Consider the following 21,506-nt stretch of genomic DNA (forward strand, 5'->3'; position numbering starts at 1 on the left):
CACAATTTATGACCATGGAATTTATAAGAAGTGATATTATAATTAAATGTAGACCTCATATCTTCACATACTGACAGGTATATTTGGCACCATATTTCAAGTATGATAAAACAAACATTATGCAATGTTATTCAGTCAAGGATGATATACAAAATTTAAATGTGTTCATGACTATGTTCAGCATTATTTTTCTTCTAGAAAGTAGTATGTATACAACACATATGCACACGTACTAGGTCAGAACTCTCGTCTACATTTGTTTCATCCTTTTATTTATAACAGTGCATATCTTTGAAATCCATTCTGTGAGATATGTTTGTATATAAAAATACGTACACTATTTATCATTTGATGAAAGTACATTCTTATTTGTCACATGTCCCACATTATTATCATTATTTTCTTTCATGTAATTGGCAAGAGTCCATAAGCTAGTGACGTATGGGATATACAATCCTACCAGGAGGGCCAAAGTTTCCCAAACCTCAAAATGCCTATAAATACACCCTCCACCACACCCACAAATCAGTTTTATAAACTTTGCCTCCTATTGAGGTGGTGAAGTAAGTTTGTGCTAGATTTCTACGTTGATATGCACTTCTCAGCTTTTTTGAAGCCCGGTTCCTCTCAGAGAGCAGTGAATGACAGAGGGATGTGAAGGGAGTATCACCTATTGAATACAATGGTCATCCTAACAGGGATCTATTTCATAGGTTCTCTGTTATCGGTTGTAGAGATTCATCTCCTACCTCCCTTTTCAGATCAACTATATACTCTTATATACCATTACCTCTGCTGATTCTCGTTTCAGTACTGGTTTGGCTATCTACTTTATGTAGATGAGTGTCTTGGTAAGTATGTTTCCTTTATTTAAGACACTCTCAGCTATGGTTTGGCACTTTATATTTAAAGTTCTAAATATATGTTTGTACTTATATTTTCCATGATTCAGGTTTATCAGTATATTTCCTTTTTGCAGAGTGTCAGTTTCATATTTGGGAAATGCATATGGGGGGGGGAATTCTTACCTGAAATTTTCAAATTGACTCTCTTTTCTAAATTGCGGGCTGTTAGGCTTGCGGGAGCACAAAATACTATAATTTATTGCGTCATTCTTGGCACAAGACTTTTTTGGCGCAAGAATTACGTTTGTTGACGTAATTTCGTTATTTCCGATGTCTTAGTAGGTGGCGAGTTTTTTCACGTAGTTGCGTCATCTATGACGCTAGTGTTTGTTACAGACGTTCTTGGTGCCAAAAAATATTTTGTCAGTTGGGTGTCATACTTGGCGCCAAACTTTTTTTTAAATTATTTAAGTCTTCATTTCTTTTTGCTTCTGGTTTCCAGAGGCTTATTTTGTTGCATTTCTTTCCCATTCCTGAAACTGTCATTTTGCTTTATATGTTATTTTTTCTCTTAAATATTGCAAGATGTCTCAAACTGACCCTGTCTCAGAATCTACTACTGGAATCCTGCTGCGTGATGTCGGTTCTACCTTAGCTAAGTGCATTTGTTGTAAACTTGTGGCAACTGTTCCTCTGGCTGTAGTTTGTGATAGTTGTCATGACAAACTTTTACATGCAGACAATATTTCCATTAGTAATAGTTCATTACCTGTTGCTGGTCCTTCAACATCTAATTCTCAGGATATTCCTGTTAATTTGAGAGAATTTGTTTCTAATTCCATTCAGAAGGCTTTTTCTGTCATACCGCCTTCTAATAAACGTAAAAGGTCTTTTAAAACTTCCCATAAAATTGATGAATTTTTAAATGACCGACAACATTCTGATTTATCTATCTCTGATGAGGATCTATCTGGTTCAGAAGAATCTGCCTCAAATATTGACACTGACAAATCTTCATATTTATTTAAAATGGAGTATATTAGTTCCTTATTAAAGGAGGTGTTGACTAGTCCTCTTGATATTAAAACTAATAAACGTTTAAATTTGGTTTTTTAACCTCATGTAGTTATTCCTGAGGGTTTTTCCAGTTCCTGATGCTATTTCAGATGTGATTTCTAGGGAATGGAATAGACTGGGTACTTTTTACTCCTTCTTCAAGGTTTAAGAAACTGTATCCTTTGTCGACTGATAGATTGGAGTTTTGGGAAAAGATCCCCAAAGTTGATGGGGCCATCTCTACTCTTGCTAAGCATACTACTATTCCTACGGCAGATAGTACTTCTTTTAAAGATGCTTTAGATAGGAAACTTGAATCTTATCTAAGGAAGGCTTATTTATGTTCAGGTCATCTTCTTAGGCCTGCTATTTCTTTGGCTGATGTTGCAGCTGCTTCAACTTTTTGGTTGGAAACCTTAGCGCAACAAGTACCAGATCATAATGTGTATAGCATTGTTAAGTCAATTCAACATGCTAATAATTTAATTTGTGATGCCATTTTTGATATCATTAGAATTGATGTTAGAATTATATGTCTTTAGCTATTTTAGCTAGAAGAGCTTTATGGCTTAAATCTTGGAATGCTGATCTGACTTCTAACGTTGCTATCTCTCTCTTTCCAAGGTAATAAATTATTTGGTTCTCAGTTGGATTTCATTATTTCAACTGTCACTGGGGGGAAGGGGAGCTTTTTTGCCTCAGGATAAAAAATCTAAGGGTAAATTTAAGGCTGCTAACCGTTTTCGTTCCTTTAGACAAAATAAGGAACAGAAACCTGATCCTTCCCCTAAAGGAACGGTTTCCAATTGGAAGCCTTCTTCAGTCTGGAATAATTCCAAGCCATTTAAAAGATCAAAATCAGCCCCCAAGTCCGCATGAAGGTGCGGCCCTCATTCCATCCCAGCTGGTAGGGGGCAGACTAAGATTTTTCAAGGATATTTGGTTCAATTCAGTCCAAAATCATTGGATTCAGAACATTGTCTCTCAGGATTACAGAATAGGTTTCAAAGTAAGACCGCCTGTGAGAAGTTTCTTTCTCTCACGCATTCCAGTGAACCCAGAGAAAGCTCAGGCTTTCCTGAAGTGTGTTTCAGACCTGGAGTTGTCTGGGGTAATTGTGCCAGTTCCTTTTCAGGAACGGGGTCTGGGGTTTTATTCAAATCTGTTCATTGTCCTAAAGAAGGAGAATTCTTTCAGACCAGTTCTGGATATAAAAATGTTGAATCGTTATGTAAGAATACCAACATTCAAGATGGTGACTATAAGGACTATTCTGCCTTTTGTTCAGCAAGGGCATTATATATCCACAATAGATTTACAGGATGCATATCTTCATATTCCGATTCATCCAGATCACTATCAGTTCCTGAGATTCTCTTTTCTAGACAAGCATTACCAATTTGTTGCTCTTACTTTTGGCCTAGCAACAGCTCCAAGGATCTTTTCAAAGGTTCTCGGTGCCCTACTCTCTGTAATCAGAGAGCGGGGTATTGCAGTGTTTCCTTATTTGGACGATATCTTGGTACTTGCTCAGTCTTTACGTTCTGCAGAATCTCACACAAATCAACTAGTGTTGTTTCTTCAAAGACATGGTTGGAGGATCAATTTACCAAAAAGTTCTTTGATTCCTCAGACAAGGGTAACCTTTTTAGGATTCCAAATAGATTCAGTATCCATGACTTTGTCTCTAACAGACAAGAGACGTCTGAAATTGGTTGCAGCTTGTCGGAACCTTCAGTTTCAGTAATTCCCTTCAGTAGCTATGTGCATGGAGGATTTAGGTCTCATTACTGCAGCATTGGACGCGATCTCCTTTGCTCGTTTTCACATGAGACCTCTTCAGCTTTGTATGCTGAACCAATGGTGCAGGGATTATACAAAGATATCACAATTAATATCCTTAAATCCCAATGTTCGACTATCTCTGACTTGGTGGTTAGATCACCATCATTTAGTTCAAGGGGCCTCTTTTATTAGTCCAACCTGGACTGTGATCACAACAGATGAGAGTCTTTCAGGTTGGGGAGCTGTCTGTGGATCTCTGACAGCGCAGGGGGTTTGGAAATCTCAAGAGGCGAGATTACCAATCAATATTTTGGAACTCCGTGCGATTCTCAGAGCTCTTCAGTTTTGGCCTCTACTGAAGAGAGAACCATTTATTTGTTTTCAGACAGACAATGTCACAACCGTGGCGTATGTCAATCATCAGGGTGGGACTTACAGTTCTCAAGCTATGAAAGAAGTATCTCGGATACTTGCTTGGGCGGAATCCAGCTCCTGTCTAATTTCTGTGGTCCATATCCCAGGTATAGACAATTAGGAAGCGGATTATCTCAGTTGTCAGACTTTACATCTGGGAGAGTGGTCTCTTCACCCAGATGTGTTTTTTCAGATTGTTCAGATGTGGGGGCTTCCAGAAATAGATCTGATGGCTTCTCATCTAAACAGGAAACTTCCAAGGTATCTGTCCAGGTCCGGGGATCCTCAGACGGAAGCAGTGGATGCGTTGACACTTCCTTGGAATTATCAACCTGCTTATATTTTTCCGCCTCTAGTTCTTCTTCCAAGAGTGATTTCCAAAATCATAATGGAACGTTCGTTTGTACTGCTGGTGGCTCCAGCATGGCCACTCAGGTTTTGGTATGCGGATTTTGTTCAGATGTCCAGTTGCCAACCTTGGCCACTTCCGTTAAGGCCAGACCTTCTACCTCAAGGCCCGTTTTTCCATCAGGATCCCAAATTATTAAATTTGAAGGTATGGAGATTGAACGCTTAGTCATAGAGGTTTCTCTGACTCAGTGATTAATACTTTGTTGCAGGCTCGTAAATCTGTGTCTAGAAAGATTTATTATCGAGTTTGGAAGACTTACATTTCATGCTGCTCTTCTCATAAATTCTCTTGGCATTCTTTTAGAATTCCTAGAATTTTACAGTTTCTTCAGGATGGTTTAGATAAGGGTTTGTCTGCAAGTTACTTGAAAGGACAAATCTCTGCTCTTTCTGTTCTGTTCTACAGGAGAATTGCTAATCTTCCTGATATTCATTCTTTTGTTCAGGCTTTGGTTCGTATCAGGCCTGTCATTAAATCAATCTCTCCTCCTTGGAGTCTTAATTTGGTTTTGAAAGCTTTACAGGCTCCTCCGTTTGAGCCTATGCATTCTCTGGACATTAAATTACTTTCTTGGAAAGTATTGTTCCTTTTGGCCATCTCTTCTGCTAGAAGAGTTTCTGAATTATCTGCTCTTTCTTGTGAGTCTCCTTTTATGATTTTTCATCAGGATAAAGCGGTTTTGCGGACTTCGTTTAAATGTTTACCTAAAGTTGTGAACTCTAACAATATTAGTAGAGATTGTTGTCCATTCTTTGTGTCCTAATCCTAAGAATTCTCTGGAGAGATCTTTACATTCTTTGGATGTGGTAAGAGCTTTGAAATATTATGTTGAAGCTACGAAAGATTTCAGAAAGACTTCTAGTCTATTTGTTATCTTTTCTGGTTCTAGGAAAGGTCAGCAAGCTTCTGCCATTTCTTTGGCATCTTGGTTAAAGCTTTTGATTCATCATGCTTATTTGAAGTCGGGTAAATCCCCACCTCAGAGGATTACGGCTCATTCTACTAGGTCAGATTCCACTTCCTGGGCTTTTAAGAATGAAGCTTCTGTTGATCAGATTTGCAAAGCAGCAACTTGGTCTTCTTTGCATACTTTTACTAAATTCTATCATTTTGATGTTTTCTCTTCTTCAGAAGCAGTTTTTGGTAGAAAAGTAATTCAGGCAGCTGTTTCAGTTTGATTCTTCTGCTTATAATTTCAGTTTTTTTCATTATAAAGATTAAAACTTTTTATTTGGGTTATGGATTAATTTTTCAGTGGAATTGGCTGTCTTTATTTTTATCCCTCCCTCTCTAGTGACTCTTGCGTGGAGTTCCACATCTTGGGTATTTGCTATCCCATACGTCACTAGCTTATGGACTCTTGCCAATTACATGAAAGAAAACATAATTTATGTAAGAATTTACCTGATAAATTAATTTCTTTCATATTGGCAAGAGTCCATGAGACCCACCCTTTTAATGGTGGTTATGATTTTTTTTGTATAAAACACAATTATTCCAATTCCTTGTTGATGTTTTCGCTCCTTTATCACCCCACAAACTGAATTGTGGGTGTGGTGGGGGGTGTATTTATAGGCATTTTGAGGTTTGGGAAACTTTGCCCCTCCTGGTAGGATTGTATATCCCATACGTCACTAGCTCATGGACTCTTGCCAATATGAAAGAAAGGAATTTATCAGGTAAATTCTTACATAAATTATGTTTTTTCCAAAAATGCAAATATACCTTTAAGAAATTAAGAAAATAAGGATATACTAAGCAACAATGTTATAGGTATAATATAATTAAAAATAATTGTGAATGTTTTTTCATAATGGTATCATATTGCAGTATATTCATATTAGCATATGTATTTTCATATAGATACTTTTCTTCCTGTTTTCATATTTGTTACACAATCATGTTTAATTAAGCATGTTTTTATATTTTGTTTGTATTTTTAATATGTTGTCTGGGTTTTTGATTGGGAACTTTACCTTTAAGAAGGTGATGTCCGGTTGTAACACCCATACCTATGATTAAGTGCCTGTTTGCGGCACGAAACACGTAAGGGGTTAATCCATTGTTCTATGCCTTCATTTTTAAACTTTTTTTGAATAAACAGATGTTTTAATTTTATATGTGCCTCACGAGTGCTGCTGCTTTTTTGCTTTGTGGAATTTTTGTAGCTTACGCTTAGCCACGTTTGGCTAGCACCTCACAGGTCTGTGTTTGTGACGACTCCTCAGCTAAGGCAGTATCCGGCTCTACCTCGTCACGCAAGGATCTGCAGCGGCCTTGTCTGTACACTCCCTGTCTTGTCCCTCCCTAATCATCTGTGTCCTCTGGCTTGGGTTTTGGTTCCCAACAGTAACTGATGATGATGCCGTGGACTCGCCATATCTTTTTATTAAGGCAGTTTTTCTTCCCAAAACCTCAGGCACCTCTACACCTTGTGTTGCTTCTTTTCTCCATTTACCTTCGGTCGAATGACCGGGGGTTGTGGGAAGGGAAGTGATACGTAAAGGGACATGAAACCCAAAATTTTTCTTTCATGATTTAGACAGAGCATACAATTATAAACAACTTTCTAATTTACTTCTATTCTCTATTTTGCTTCATTCTCTTGATATTCTTTGCTGAAAAGCATATCTAGATATGCTTAGCTGCTGATTGGTAGCTGCACAAATATGCCTCCTGTGATTGGTTCACCGTGTGCATCACTATTTCTTCATTAAAGTATATCTTAAGAATGAAGCAAATTAGGTAATATAAGTAAATTGGAATGTTGTTTAAAATTATATTCTCTACCTTAATCATGAAAGAAAATGTTTGGGTATAGTGTCCCTTTAACAGCTTTGTTGTGGTGCTCTTTGCCTCCTCCTGCTGGCCAGGAGTGATATTCCCAGCAGTAATTGATGATGATGATGCCTTGGACTCACCATATCCGGAAAGAAATACATTTATCAGGTAAGCATACATTTTTGTTTTTTACCTCTGTAATTACCTTTTATATAAGCTTCTGCAGACTGCCTCCTTATCTTAGATCTTTTGACAGACTTGCATTTCAGGCAATTAGTGCTGACTCTTAAATAAGTCCAAGTGCATGAGCACAATGTTATTTATATGAAACACATGAACTAACGCCCTCTAGCTGTGAAAAACTGTCAAATGCATTCCGATAAGAGGCGGCCTTTAAGGTCTTAGAAATTAGCATATGAGCCTACCTAAGTATATCTTTCAACTAAGAATAACAAGCGAACAAAGCAAATTTGATGATAAAAGTAAATTAGAAAGTTGTTCTGAATCTCAAAAGTTTAATTTGGACTTTACTATCCCTTTTAAATTTAGTTTCATGTACTAGTGTTTTCAATGCTATAATCATTGCCTGCCCTCTCCATTACTGGTATAGTAAATGCTGTGGCTCTTATGCCATGTGCCTACTAATGTTGTTACTCTGGTTTACACAAGCAAGGTCCGCTCAGCCCTCCCTGGCCCTGGTTTAGGACACTAGATTTAGAAAGCGCTATATGGATTGTGGGATAGGGGATATACCGTCTTGTGATGCTGTGTGTAAGTTAATATGTTAATGATTAACGTGTACTTGTGAAGTATTTTTGGTAATCTTCAACACGAAAAGCTGACTCTTGTAAAGTTGTAAAGTTATAAGTTAATATGTTTTTTTAAGTGTAACACGTGACTTCATGATTCAAATCTGTATGTATACGGATAAAACTTAATAAAACTTATTAAAATAAAAAAAATAAATACATTAATGAAATGATCCTATAGGTGCACTATTTAAGCAGGCAAAACAGGGTATTTAATACAGTTTATTTTGAAGTTCAAAGGGGTCCATGTCTGTACAATTCTCACTGCTTTATTGGTAGACAAGGTCTCAAACCAAAATTTTAAAAACTCTCAGTATAATTACATTTATAAAATTCACTGTAGTTTATTTTTTTTGTAAAGTAACCAATAATTGTAACAATAAAAAAATAAGTTAATGTCCTATTAAAATACGTTTTCACCCACCCAGAGGTGCAAATGTTAGAAGTTAAGAATATGTATATTATAGGATTTTTCCTGTCTATTTTTTGTTTCAGAAATTATAAAATTGGTCACAACTGCAAAAAACAAACATTCTCAGTTGCTATAGTTTACATTAGAATATAGGTGTAAAATCTAAAAGAGACATAAAACTCTAATTGCAAAATTTTCTGTAGTCTTACAGTATTGTATTGTGCCAGTTGTGGGGGAAATCTTTTTGAATGCATTAACACCTTGCTTCAAATATTTGTATTTGCCAATTTTCCACCAGTTATGTTATTTGGATTACCCAATTATGACCTTTTACTGAAAGAGAAAAGGCTTAGCCACTTTCATTTGTTAGCAAAATCTCATTGTTTTGCAGAATCGTATCTAATCACCTCTGCTGAGGCCAGTTAAAGGGACATTATACACTAATTTTTTCTTTGCATAAATGTTTTGTAGATCTATTTATATAGTCCATGAAGTTTTTTTTCTAAAAAAAAGTTTAGTTTTGCTTATTTTTAAATAACACTGCTCTGATTTTCAGACTCCTAACCAAGCCCCAAAGTTTTATGTGAATACCGTCAGCTACCTTCTCCAGCTTGCTCCTGTTTGTGTAAAGGGTCTTTTCATATGCAAAAGAAGGGGGAGGGGGGGAAGTGTCTTATTTCCCACTTGCAGTGGGCTTTCCAGCTACTTTTTCAACAAAGCTAAACTGAGAGCTTCTAAGTAAGTTTTATACTAGATTTTTATATTGGTATCTGTGCATCTTATTCTTTATAGTAGTGTCTATTACATGCAGTTATATAAAAATGAGTGCATACTGTCCCTTTAAGGACAGATGTAGCAGGTTTAGGCTTGTGAACGCTCCAGTATCCGCTTCCAACTCTAAGTATGGAAAAACCCAACATTTTTGGAGATAAATTACAGGAAAAGGTGGCAAAGTAAATAATAAAAGAATGTTAGGCTCCGGAAAAAAAAAACACTTTCTAATATAACATCTTATACTACAATCTCTGTGTTTTTATGTTCTTTCATGCGTTGTTTTTGAAACTAGAAATTTTCCCTAGAAGGACAAAAACATTAATAGACTGTTATTTCAAATTGCATAGTGTGATTAAGTCACTAAATGATTACTTTAGTAGTTTCAAAAAAACACAGCAAATTGATGATTATTTGGCAAAATGTGCAAGTGTCTGCATAGTATAAGTCTGTACGGCAGCCATTACTCTGAAACTGAAACATTTGGGTCCAGATTACGAGTGGGGCACAAATTAACGCTCCTGCTTGAGTGTTAAAGGGATACTTAACCCAATTTTTTTTTCTTTCATGATTTAGATAGAGCATACAATTTCTTTCATGTAATTGGCAAGAGTCCATGAGCTAGTGACGTATGGGATATACAATCCTACCAGGAGGGGCAAAGTTTCCCAAACCTCAAAATGCCTATAAATACACCCCTCACCACACCCACAATTCAGTTTTACAAACTTTGCCTCCTATGGAGGTGGTGAAGTAAGTTTGTGCTAAGATTTCTACCTTAACATGTGCTTCTCAGCATTTTGAAGCCCGATTCCTCTCAGAGTACAGCGAATGTCAGAGGGACGTGGAGAGAATCACCTATTGAATGCAATGATTTTCCTAACGGGGGTCTTTTTCATAGGTTTCTGTTATCGGTCGTAGAGATTCATCTCCTACTTCCCTTTTCAGATCGACGATATACTCTCATATACCATTACCTCTACTGATAACTGTTTCAGTACTGGTTTGGCTATCTGCTATATGTGGATGGGTGTCTTTGGGTAACTATGCTTTTATTACTTAAGACACCTCAGCTATGGTTTTGGCACTTTATGCATTTATATAAAGTTCTAAATATATGTATTGTACTTATATTTTGCATGAGTCAGGTTCATGTATTTCCTTTTGCAGATTGTCAGTTTCATATTTGGGGAAGTTAATATTAAGAAATATTTTTTTCTTACGTGGGGTTTAGTCTTTTTTTTCAATTGACTACTTTGTTTCAAATTGCGGGCTGACTTAGGCTCGCGGGCGTGCCAAATACTACACTTTATTGCATCATTCTTTGCGCAAGAATTTTTGGCGTGAAAGGCACGTCCGTTGACGCAAGTGTGTCATTTCCGGACATGGTTGGCGTCAAAAAATGTTTGTTACGTTATGCGTCATACTTGGCGCCAAACTTTTTTCATTATTTATTTGCCCCATTGCTGTTTGCCTCTTGCCTTTTTCGATGTCAGAGGGCTATGCTATTTGCATTTTTTTCCCATTCCTGAAACTGTCTTATAAGGAAATAGATCATTTTGCTTTATATGTTGTTTTTTCTTTTACATACTGCAAGATGTCTCAATCTGATCCTGACTCAGAAGTATCTGTTGGAACTTTGCTGCCTGACATCGGTTCTACCAAAGCTAAGTGCATTTGTTGTAAAATTGTGGAGATTATATCTCCTAATGTCATTTGTATTAGTTGCCATGATAAACTTTTACATGCAGATAGTGTGTCCATCAGTAATAGTACATTGCCGGTTGCAGTTCCTTCAACTTCTAATGTACATGATATACCTATGAATTTTAAAGAATTTGTTACTGATTCTATTCAGAAGGCTTTGTCTGCATTTCCACCTTCTAATAAGCGTAAGAGGTCTTTTAAAACTTCTCATAAAGTTGATGAAATTTCAAATGACCGACAACATAATTAATTATCCACCTCTGATGAGGATCTATCTGATTCAGAAGATCCTTCCTTCCTCAGATATTGAAACTGACAAATCTACTTTTTTATTTAAAATGGAGTATATGCGTTCTTTGTTAAAAGAAGTGTTAATTACTTTGGTTATTGAGGAAGCTAGTCCTCTTGATATTAAAACCAGTAAACGTTTAAATTCTGTTTTTTAAACCTCCTGTGGTTACTCCAGAAGTTTTTCCTATTCCTGATGCTATTTCTGATATGATTTCTAAGGAATGGAATAAGCCGGGTACTCCTTTTAATCCTTCTGCAAGGTTTAAAAAATTGTATCCTTTACCAGCAATTTCAATAGAGTTTTGGGGAAAGATCCCCAAAGTTGATGGGGCTATTTCTACTCTTGCTAAACGAAACACTATTCCTATGGAAGATAGTACTTCCTTTAAGGATCCTTTAGATAGGAAGCTTGAATCTTATCTAAGGAAAGCCTATTTATATTCAGGTCATCTTCTTAGGCCTGCAATTTCTTTGGCTGATGTTGCAGCTGCTTCAACTTTTTGGTTGGAGAATTTAGCACAACAAGAATTGGATTCTGACTTATATAGCATTGTTCGTTTACTACAGCATGCTAATCATTTTATTTGTGATGCAATTTTTGATATTATTATATCTTATATATATTATTTATTATATAAATTGCAATTCTCAGAGCTCTTCAGTTTTGGCCTCTGTTGAAGAGAGAACCGTTCATTTGTTTTCAGACAGACAATATTACAACGGTGGCATATGTCAATCATCAGAGTGGCACTCACAATTCCCAAGCTATGAAAGAAGTGTCTCGGATACTTGTTTGGGCGGAATCCAGCTCCTGTCTAATTTTTGTGGTTCATATCCCAGGTGTAGACAATTGGGAGGCAGATTATCTCAGCCGTCAGACTTTACATCCAGGGGAGTGGTCTCTCCATCCAGATGTGTTTTCTCAGATTGTTCAGATGTGGGGTCTTCCAGAAATCGATCTGATGGCTTCTCATCTAAACAAGAAACTTCCCAGATACCTGTCCAGGTCCAGGGATTCTCAGGCGGAAGCAGTGGATGCGCTGACACTTCCTTGGTGTTATCAACCTGCTTATATCTTCCCGCCTCTAGTTCTTTTTCCAAAAGTGATCTCCAAAATAATCATGGAACAATCATTTGTGTTTCTGGTGGCTCCAGCATGGCCCCACAGGTTTTGGTATGCGTATCTTGTTCGGATGTCCAGTTGCCAACCTTGGCCACTGCCGTTAAGGCTGGACCTACTGTCTCAAGGTCCGTTTTTCCATCAGGATATCAAATCATTAAATTTGAAGGTATGGAAATTGAACGCTTCGTGCTAAGTCATAGAGGTTTCTCTGACTCAGTAATTAATACTATGTTACAAGCTCGTAAATCGGTCTCTAGGAAGATTTATTATCGAGTTTGGAAGACTTACAATTCATGGTGTTCTTTTCATAAATTCTCTTGCCATTCTTTTAGAATTCCTAGAATTTTACAGTTTCTTCAGGATGGTTTGGATAAAGGTTTGTCTGCAAGTACTTTTGAAGGGACAAATCTCTGCTCTTTCTGTTTTATTTCACAGAAAGATTGCTACTCTTCCTGATATTCACTGTTTTATTCAGGCTTTAGTTCGTATTAAGCCTGTCATTAAATCAATTTCTCTTCCTTGGAGTCTTAATTTGGTTTTGAGGGCGTTACAGGCTCCTCCATTTGAGCCTATGCACTCTTTGGACATTAAACTACTTTCTTGGTAAGTGTTGTTCCTTTTGGCCATCACTTCTGCTAGAAGAGTTTCAGAGCTTTCTGCTCTTTCTTGTAAATCTCCTTTTCTGATTTTTCATCAGGATAAGGCGGTTTTTACCTAAGGTTGTGAATTATAAAAATTTTAGTAGATAAATTGTTGTCCCTTCCTTGTGTCCTAATCCTAAGAATTATTTGGAAAAATCCTTACATTCTTTGGATGTGGTGAGAGCTTTGAAATATTATGTTGAAGCTACTAAAGATTTCGGAAAGACTTCTAGTCGATTTGTTATAGTCTCTGGTTCTAGGAAAGGTCAGAAGGCTTCTGCTATTTCCTTGGCTTCTTGGTTAAAGCTTTTGATTCATCAAGCTTATTTAGATTCGGGTCAGGCCCCGCCTCAGAGATTACAGCTCAGTCTACTAGATCAGTCTCCACTTTGTGGACTTTTAAGAATGAAGCTTCAGTTGATCATATTTGCAATGCGGCAACTTGGTCCTCTTTGCATACATTTACTAAATTCTACCGTTTTGATGTATTTGCTTCTTCAGAAGCAGTTTTTGGTAGAAAAGTTCTTCAGGCAGCTGTTTCAGTTTGATTCTTCTGCTAATGTTTTAAGTTTTTCTTTTCTTCATAAGAATAACTTATATTTTGTGTTGTGGATTAATTTTTCAGCATATGGCTGTTGTTTATTTTTATCCCTCCCTCTCTAGTGACTCTTGCATTGAGTTCCACATCTTGGGTATTTCATATCCCATACGTCACTAGCTCATGGACTCTTGCCAATTACATGAAAGAAAGCATTATTTATGTAAGAACTTACCTTATAAATTCATTTCTTTCATATTGGCAAGAGTCCATGAGGCCCACCCTTTTCTTATGGTGGTTATGATTTTTTTGTATAAAGCACAATTATTTCCAGATTTCTTTGTTGATGCTTTTTACTCCTTTCTTTATCACCCCACTACTTGGCTATTCATTAAACTGAATTGTGGGTGTGGTGAGGGGTGTATTTATAGGCATTTTGTGGTTTGGGAAACTTTGCCCCTCCTGGTAGGATTGTATATCCCATACGTCACTATCTCATGGACTCTTTCCAATATGAAATAAATGAATTTATCAGGTTAGTTCTTACATAAATTATGTTTTTAAGCAACTTTCTAATTTACTCCTATTATCAATTTTTCTTCGTTCTCTTGGTATCTTTCTTTGAAAAGCAGGAATGTAAGTAGCCGGCCCAATTTTGGTTCAGTACCTGGGTAGAGCTTTCTGATTGGTGGCTACATACATACATACATATACATCTTAAGACATGTATGTGTCTCAATGTTAAATCCCTTTGCCTGTCTTTTTTTTCTAACACCTGAGACCTCCTATCTTTGAGCCTTTATAACTTTTGTGTGCAATATATATATATATATATATATATATATATATATATATATATATTTATTATATGGTGTTGTTAGTTAGTGTAATTTATTTTTTATGTGTTTTCTGACACTTTATGTTTTGTGAAAGTTAACCAGAGCTCTGAAGTCGTGGTAATCATTCTAGCGTCAATTGATTGAGTTTACTTTCAACTCATAAATCGAGCAGTAAGCTCAATGAGCTCAAACCCTGACAATATACCCCTTGTTGCTCGGGCAATCATTTGCACTCCACTCGTAATCTGGCCGTTGATTGGAAGAGTATTGCTCAAAGTGATGTATTTTTGTTTCCAGCCTTTTCTGACTAAAAACTTGAAAACTAAACTCTGGTTACTCCCATGTTGTCGATGGATAGGGTAGGAAATGCTGTGCGTGTATAAGGCATTTTCTTGTAAGATGTATCAAGTCCACGGATTCATCCTTACTTGTGGGATATTCTCCTTCCTTACAGGAAGTAGCAAAGAGAGCACCTACAGCAGAGCTGTCTATATAGCTCCTCCCTTAGCTCCACCCCCCAGTCATTCTCTTTGCCTACTCTAAGTACTAGGAAGGGCAGAGCGAGTGTGGTGACAAAAATGTTAGTTTTTTATTTCTCAAGCAAAAGTTTGTTATTTTAAATTGTACCGGTGTGTACTATTTACTCTCTGGCAGAAAAGGGATGAAGATTTCTGCAAGGAGGATGATGATCTTAGCACTTTGTAACTAAGATCCACTGCTGTTCTCACAAGGGCTGAAGAGTACAGGAAAACTTCATTTGGGGGGAACGGTTTGCATGCTAAGCTGCATATGAGGTATGTTCAGTCTATATTTTTCTAGACAGACTGTGTTAATTCTAGAAAAGGCTGGCAATATTCCCATGAGGGAAGGGTAAGCTGTATTCTGACACTTGGATAGGAATTTCAGCTTACATGAAGGGCTCATTAGTTACTGGTGACACTGTTAGGAAAAAACGTTTTTGTTTATTCAGTAAATGATGCAATTATAACGTTTTTTTTTTAAGGGACTAAAGGGGTCTTTGTGGCTTGTTTTTGGTTTTTTTTAACCCACATGGTTAATTAAGAGACACTCTGGTGTTTTTCGGATAGGCCTCAAAACATCGAGTGAGGTGGGAGGGGCCTATTTTCACGCCTCAGTTGCGCAGTTTCTTTTCCTCAGAGACATCTAACTGCTTCTCCAGAGGTTCCTGCTGTGTTTGAGGGCTGTAAAAGAAATTGTTTTCCCCACAAATCGTTCTGAAGGGCAGGTAGGAGCCACAGCAGAGCTGTGGCAAGGTGCTGAAAGTCCTTTTTACCGGTTTTGACGTTTTTTTCAATCCGGTTTTGCCATTAAGGGGTTAATTCTTTATTTACATAGCTATGTAAAGTTACTAAGGCTTTATGATGCTACTGTAAACATTTCGTTAAGTTTACTGCTTTTTTACACTGTTTTGCAGAATTTGTGCAGCTTTTTTTCTCTTAAAGGCACAGTACCGTTTTAATTCTAAGTATTATTTACTTTGATTACAGTGTTTTCCAAGCTTGCTTGTTACATTACTAGCCTGTTTAACATGTCTGACACCAAGGAAAATCCTTGTTCAATATGTTTGGAAGCCATTGTGGAACCCCCTCTTAGAATGTGTCCCAATTGTACTGATATGTCTATAAACTATAAAGAACATATATTAGCACTTAAAAATAGAGCAATAGATGATTCTCAGTCAGAAGTAAATGAGGGTTCGCCATCTAGCTCTCCCCAAGTGTCACAACCAGTAACGCCCGCACAAGTGACGCCAAGTACCTCTAGTGCGTCAAATTCTTTTACTTTACAAGACATGGCCACAGTTATGAATACAACCCTCACTGAGGTTTTATCTAAACTGCATGGTTTACAAGGAAAGCGGGACAGCTCTGGGTTTAGGAAAAATGCTGAGCCGTCTGACGCATTAGTAGCCTTATCTGATATGCCCTCACAATGCTCTGAAGTAGGGGTGAGGGATTTGTTATCTGAGGGAGAAATTTCTGATTCAGGAAAGACGCTTCCTCAGACAGATTTTGATTTGACGGCCTTTAAATTTAAGCTTGAACACCTCCGCTTATTGCTCAGGGACTCGTGGCAGACAGTTCCTAAGGTGGAGGGAGCTATTTCTACTATTTCTAAGCGTACAACTATACCTATCGAAGACAGTTGTGCTTTCAAAGATCCTATGGATAAAAAATTAGAGGGTCTCCTGAAGAAAATTTTTGTTCATCTAAATCTAAACTTTTGAACATCCCTTTCAAAGGAAAGACCCTATTCAGGCCTGAACTGAAAGAGATTATTTCAGACATCACTGGAGGGAAAGGTCATGCCCTCCCTCAGGATAGATCAAATAAGATGAGGACCAAACAAAATAATTTTCGTTCCTTTCGGAACTTTAAGAGTGGTCCCGCTTCAGCTTCCTCTGCTGCAAAGCAAGAGGAGAATTTTGCCCAATCCAAGTCAGTCTGGAGACCTAACCAGGCTTGGAACAAGGGTAAACAGGCCAAGAAGCCTGCAGCTGCCTCTAAGACAGCATGAGGGGGTAGCCCCCGATCCGGGACCGGATCTAGTAGGGGGCAGACTCTCTCTCTTCGCTCAGGCTTGGGCAAGAGATGTTCACGATCCCTGGGCTTTAGAAATTGTGTCCCAGGGATATCTTCTGGAATTCAAAGACTCCCTTCCAAGGGGGAGCTTTCACATTTCTCGATTATCTGTAAACCAGACAAAGAGAGAGGCGTTCTTACGCTGTGTAGAAGACCTACATACCATGGGGGGTGATCCGCCCAGTCCCAAAAGATGAACACAGGGGCTAGGGTTTTACTCAAACCTGTTTGTGGTTCCCAAAAAAGAGGGAACTTTCAGACCATTCTTGGATCTCAAAATTCTAAACAAGTTCCTCAAAGTTCCATCATTCAAGATGGAGACTATTCGGACTATTCTACCTCTGATCCAGGAGGGTCAATATATGGCTACCGTGGACTTAAAGGATGCGTATCTACACATCCCTATTCACAGAAATCATCATCAATTTCTCAGATTCACCTTTCTAAACAGGCATTACCAGTTTGTGGCCCTTCCCTTCGGGTTGGCCACGGCTCCCAGAATTTTCACAAAGGTGCTAGGGTCCCTTCTGGCGGTTCTACAACCACGGGGCATAGCACTGGCGCCTTATCTAGATGACATCTTAATTCAGGCGTCGACTTTCCAGCTAGCCAAGTCTCACACGGACATCGTGTTGGCTTTTCTGAGATCTCACGGGTGGAAGGTGAACATAAAAAAAGAATTTTCTCTTCCCTCTTACAAGAGTTTCCTTTCTAGATAGATTCGGTAGAAATGAAAATATTTCTGACGGAGGTCAGAAAATCAAAACTCTTAACCACTTGCTGAGCTCTTCATTCCATTCCTCGGCCATCAGTGGCTCAGTGTATGGAGGTAATTGGACTCATGGTATCGGCAATGGACATAGTTCCTTTTGCCTGCCTACACCTCAGACCACTGCAACTATGCATGCTCAAACAGTGGAATGGGGATTATGCAGATTTATCTGCTCATCTGCATCTGGACCAGGAGACCAGAGATTCTCTTCTCTGGTGGCTGTCTCAGGACCACCTGTCTCAGGGAATGTACTTCCGCAGGCCAGAGTAGCTCATTGTAACAACAGATGCCAGCCTGCTAGGCTGGGGTGCAGTCTGGAATTCCCTGAAAGCACAGGGCTTATGGTCTCGGGAGGAATCTCTTCTTCCGATAAACATTCTAGAACTGAGAGCGATATTCAATGCGCTCCAGGCGTGGCCTCAACTTGCTGCGGCCAAATTCATCAGGTTTCAGTCGGACAACATCACGACTGTAGCTTATATCAATCATCAAGGAGGAACAAGGAGTTCTCTAGCGATGATGGAGGTAACCAAAATAATCTGATGGGCAGAGGATCACTCTTGCCATCTCTCAGCAATCCACATCCCAGGAGTAGAGAACTGGGAGGCAGATTTCCTAAGTCGTCAGACTTTTCATTAGGTATTTGCCCAGCTGATTCAGCTATGGGGCACACCGGAATTGGATCTGATGGCGTCACGTCAGAATGCCAAACTTCCTCGTTACGGGTCCAGGTCCTGGGATCCCAAGGCGGTACTGATAGATGCTCTAGCAGTGCCTTGGTCCTTCAATCTGGCCTATGTATTTCCACCGTTTCCTCTCCTCCCACGCCTGGTTGCCAGAATCAATCAGGAGAGAGCTTCGGTGATTCTGATAGCACCTGTGTGGCCACGCAGGACTTGGTATGCAGACCTAGTGGACATGTCCTCGGTTCCACCGTGGACTCTGCCAATGAGGCGGGACCTTCTAATCCAAGGTCCGTTCACGCATCCAAATCTAATTTCTCTGCGTCTGACTGCTTGGAGATTGAACTCCTGATTCTATCAAAGCGTGGTTTCTCTGAGTCGGTCATTGATACCCTGATTCAGGCTAGAAAACCTGTCACCAGGAAGATCTATCATAAGATTTGGCACAAATATCTTTATTGGTGTGAATCCAAAGGTTACTCGTGGAGTAAGATTAGGATTCCTAGAATATTGTCTTTTCTCCAAGAAGGTTTGGAGAAGGGATTATCAGCTAGTTCCCTAAAAGAGCAAATATCTGCTTTGTCTATTCTACTACACAAACGTCTGACAGATGTCCCAGACGTTCAAGCATTTAGTCAGGCTTTGGTCAGAATTAAGCCTGTATTTAAGCCTGTTGCTCCGCCTTGGAGCCTAAACTTAGTCCTTAAAGTTCTTCAAGGGGTTCCGTTTGGACCTATGCATTCCATAGATATTAAGCTTCTATCTTGGAAAGTTTTGTTTTTAGTAGGTATCTCTTCGGCTCAAAGAGTTTCTGAGCTATCTGCTTTACAATGTGATTCCCCTTACCTTGTTTTCCATGCAGATAAGGTGGTTTTGCGTACCAAACCTGGGTTTCTTCCTAAGGTTGTTTCTAATAAGAATATCAATCAAGAGATTGTTGTTCCTTCTCTGTGTCCTAATCCTTCATCAAAGAAGGAACGTCTGTTACACAATCTTGATGTGGTTCATGCTTTAAAGTTCTACTTACAAGAAACTAAAGATTTCCGTCAAACATCTTCATTGTTTGTTGTTTATTCTGGTAAACGGAGAGGTCAAAGGGCTACGGCTACCTCTCTTTCCTTTTGGCTGAAAAGCATCATCCGTTTGGCCTATGAGACTGCTGGACAGCAGCCTCCTGAAAGAATTACTGCCCATTCTACTAGAGCTGTTGCTTCCACATGGGCTTTTAACAATGAGGCTTCTGTTGAACAGATTTGTAAGGCGGCGACTTGGTCTTCGCTTCATACTTTTTCCAAATTTTACAAATTCGATACTTTTGCTTCTTTGGAGGCTATTTTTGGGAGAAAGGTTCTACAAGCAGTGGTGCCTTCCTTTTAAGGTCCCTGTCTTGTCCCTCCCTTCATCCGTGTCCTAAAGCTTTGGTATTTGTATCCCACAAGTAAGGATGAATCCGTGGACTCAATACATCTTACAAGAGAAAACATAATTTATCCTTACCTGATAAATTTATTTCTCTTGTGATGTATCGAGTCCACGACCCGCCCCCGTTTTTTTAAGACAGGCATATATATTTTTATTTTAAAACTTTCAGTTACCACTGCACCCTACAGTTTCTCCTTTTTCTTCCTAGCCTTCGGCCGAATGACTGGGGGGTGGAGCTAAGGGAGGAGCTATATAGACAGTTCTGCTGTGGGTGCTCTCTTTGCCACTTCCTGTAGGGAAGGAGAATATCCCACAAGTAAGGATGAATCCGTGGACTCGATACATCACAAGAGAAATAAATTTATCAGGTCAGCATAAATTGTTTTCTTGGACCTTATGCCACATCAGTTCATTAAGGAAGGCTAACTGTGTAATGAGTTTGGCTTTGCCTATAATCTACATCTGTGCATATACAATGTGTTTGCCATGCTTTCCAATTCCACCTTCAAATAAGGCCTGTCCATTTTTTCTCCTCAGGTACTACAGACACACCCACACTTGAAACCATTGACTCTTACATGAGCCGCCTGCAGAATGCTGTTGTCACACACCCTAAAGAGAGCGAGGTTCTTATAAATGGGGTCCGAGATGTTCTGAGCCAGCTGGAGGGCTAAAGACAAATCAAATTCCTACAAAAAAAAAGGGGCAACAAGGGATTGCAGTGTATTGAATGTTTTATGAGATGGAAGGAATTTTTCATTACTGTGTTCTTTTTGCATTTTACAGTCATCGCTGCATGTATGATTTGGTAATAAATGTGTTCTATTGACTGTATCTTTGTGCTACCACTACCAGTGCACACAACTCCTTTTGATATAAAAGCAAATTGTTACCAGAACTTCTTACCAATCTCACTTTTTAAAGAGCGCTATTGTAAGGAAACATTGTCATTTGCTGTTCCCCTAATTACCAAACTAAGAGTTAGTTAAACCAATCAGTAACAGATCAATAGAGCTCTTCATCCTTCTTTTAACAAGGTTATACCCACCTCATAATGAACTTGTTTGCAGCCATCTTAAAGAGACATGAGCTTTAGTGTCACCCTGGCAACTAATGTAAGTATTTAATCACTTTCTTAATTAACAGAAACAGCAGGGAAGAAAACCTGTGAACATGACTGCCACAGGCAACTGCAGAAATAGGCGACCCCTTTGCAATCTGCCTTGCTATATACAGTGTATTTTTATAGCAGTGTCTGATGGTTTTGTATGTATATAACCTACAACACTTGTATGACTACCCATGTGCACTTTAGTGCACGAACATGTTGCAGCCAGGAGATAAAGTGACACATTATTTGTTGGTCACATTTGTTAGTAACAGGCTAGCAAAGCTGCATTACTAATGGGAACTTATTCCAAAGTGGGAAATATTAAGTCTGGAGTTTCTTATGACTGAAAATTCAGCTGATTCGTTTATTATGCACATCAGAATATCTGCACCAGCAAACAGCTATTGCCTAGATTTAACTTCTCACCGGAAACATCTGGGATCCTTCTGCAAGAGCCAAAGGTCCAGCGTAGCAAACATGCTACCAAATCC

General features: G+C 38.6%; 1 protein-coding gene across 2 annotated transcripts in view; it reads left to right on the plus strand.

Moving 5' to 3' along the window:
• The window catches only part of HMG20A (high mobility group 20A), a 168,226-nt gene extending 147,424 nt beyond the window's left edge, over nucleotides 1-20,802 (plus strand). For both annotated transcript variants that reach the window (XM_053717340.1, XM_053717341.1), the window contains exon 10: nucleotides 20,442-20,802. In XM_053717340.1, coding sequence (XP_053573315.1) covers nucleotides 20,442-20,578 — 137 coding nt within the window. In that variant the 3' untranslated portion in view covers nucleotides 20,579-20,802. The remainder of the gene's footprint in view (nucleotides 1-20,441) is intronic.
• The last annotated feature ends 704 nt before the right edge of the window (nucleotides 20,803-21,506 follow it).

Source organism: Bombina bombina, chromosome 6 (genome assembly GCF_027579735.1).
Source record: "Bombina bombina isolate aBomBom1 chromosome 6, aBomBom1.pri, whole genome shotgun sequence".
NCBI classification, from domain to species: Eukaryota; Metazoa; Chordata; class Amphibia; order Anura; family Bombinatoridae; genus Bombina; species Bombina bombina.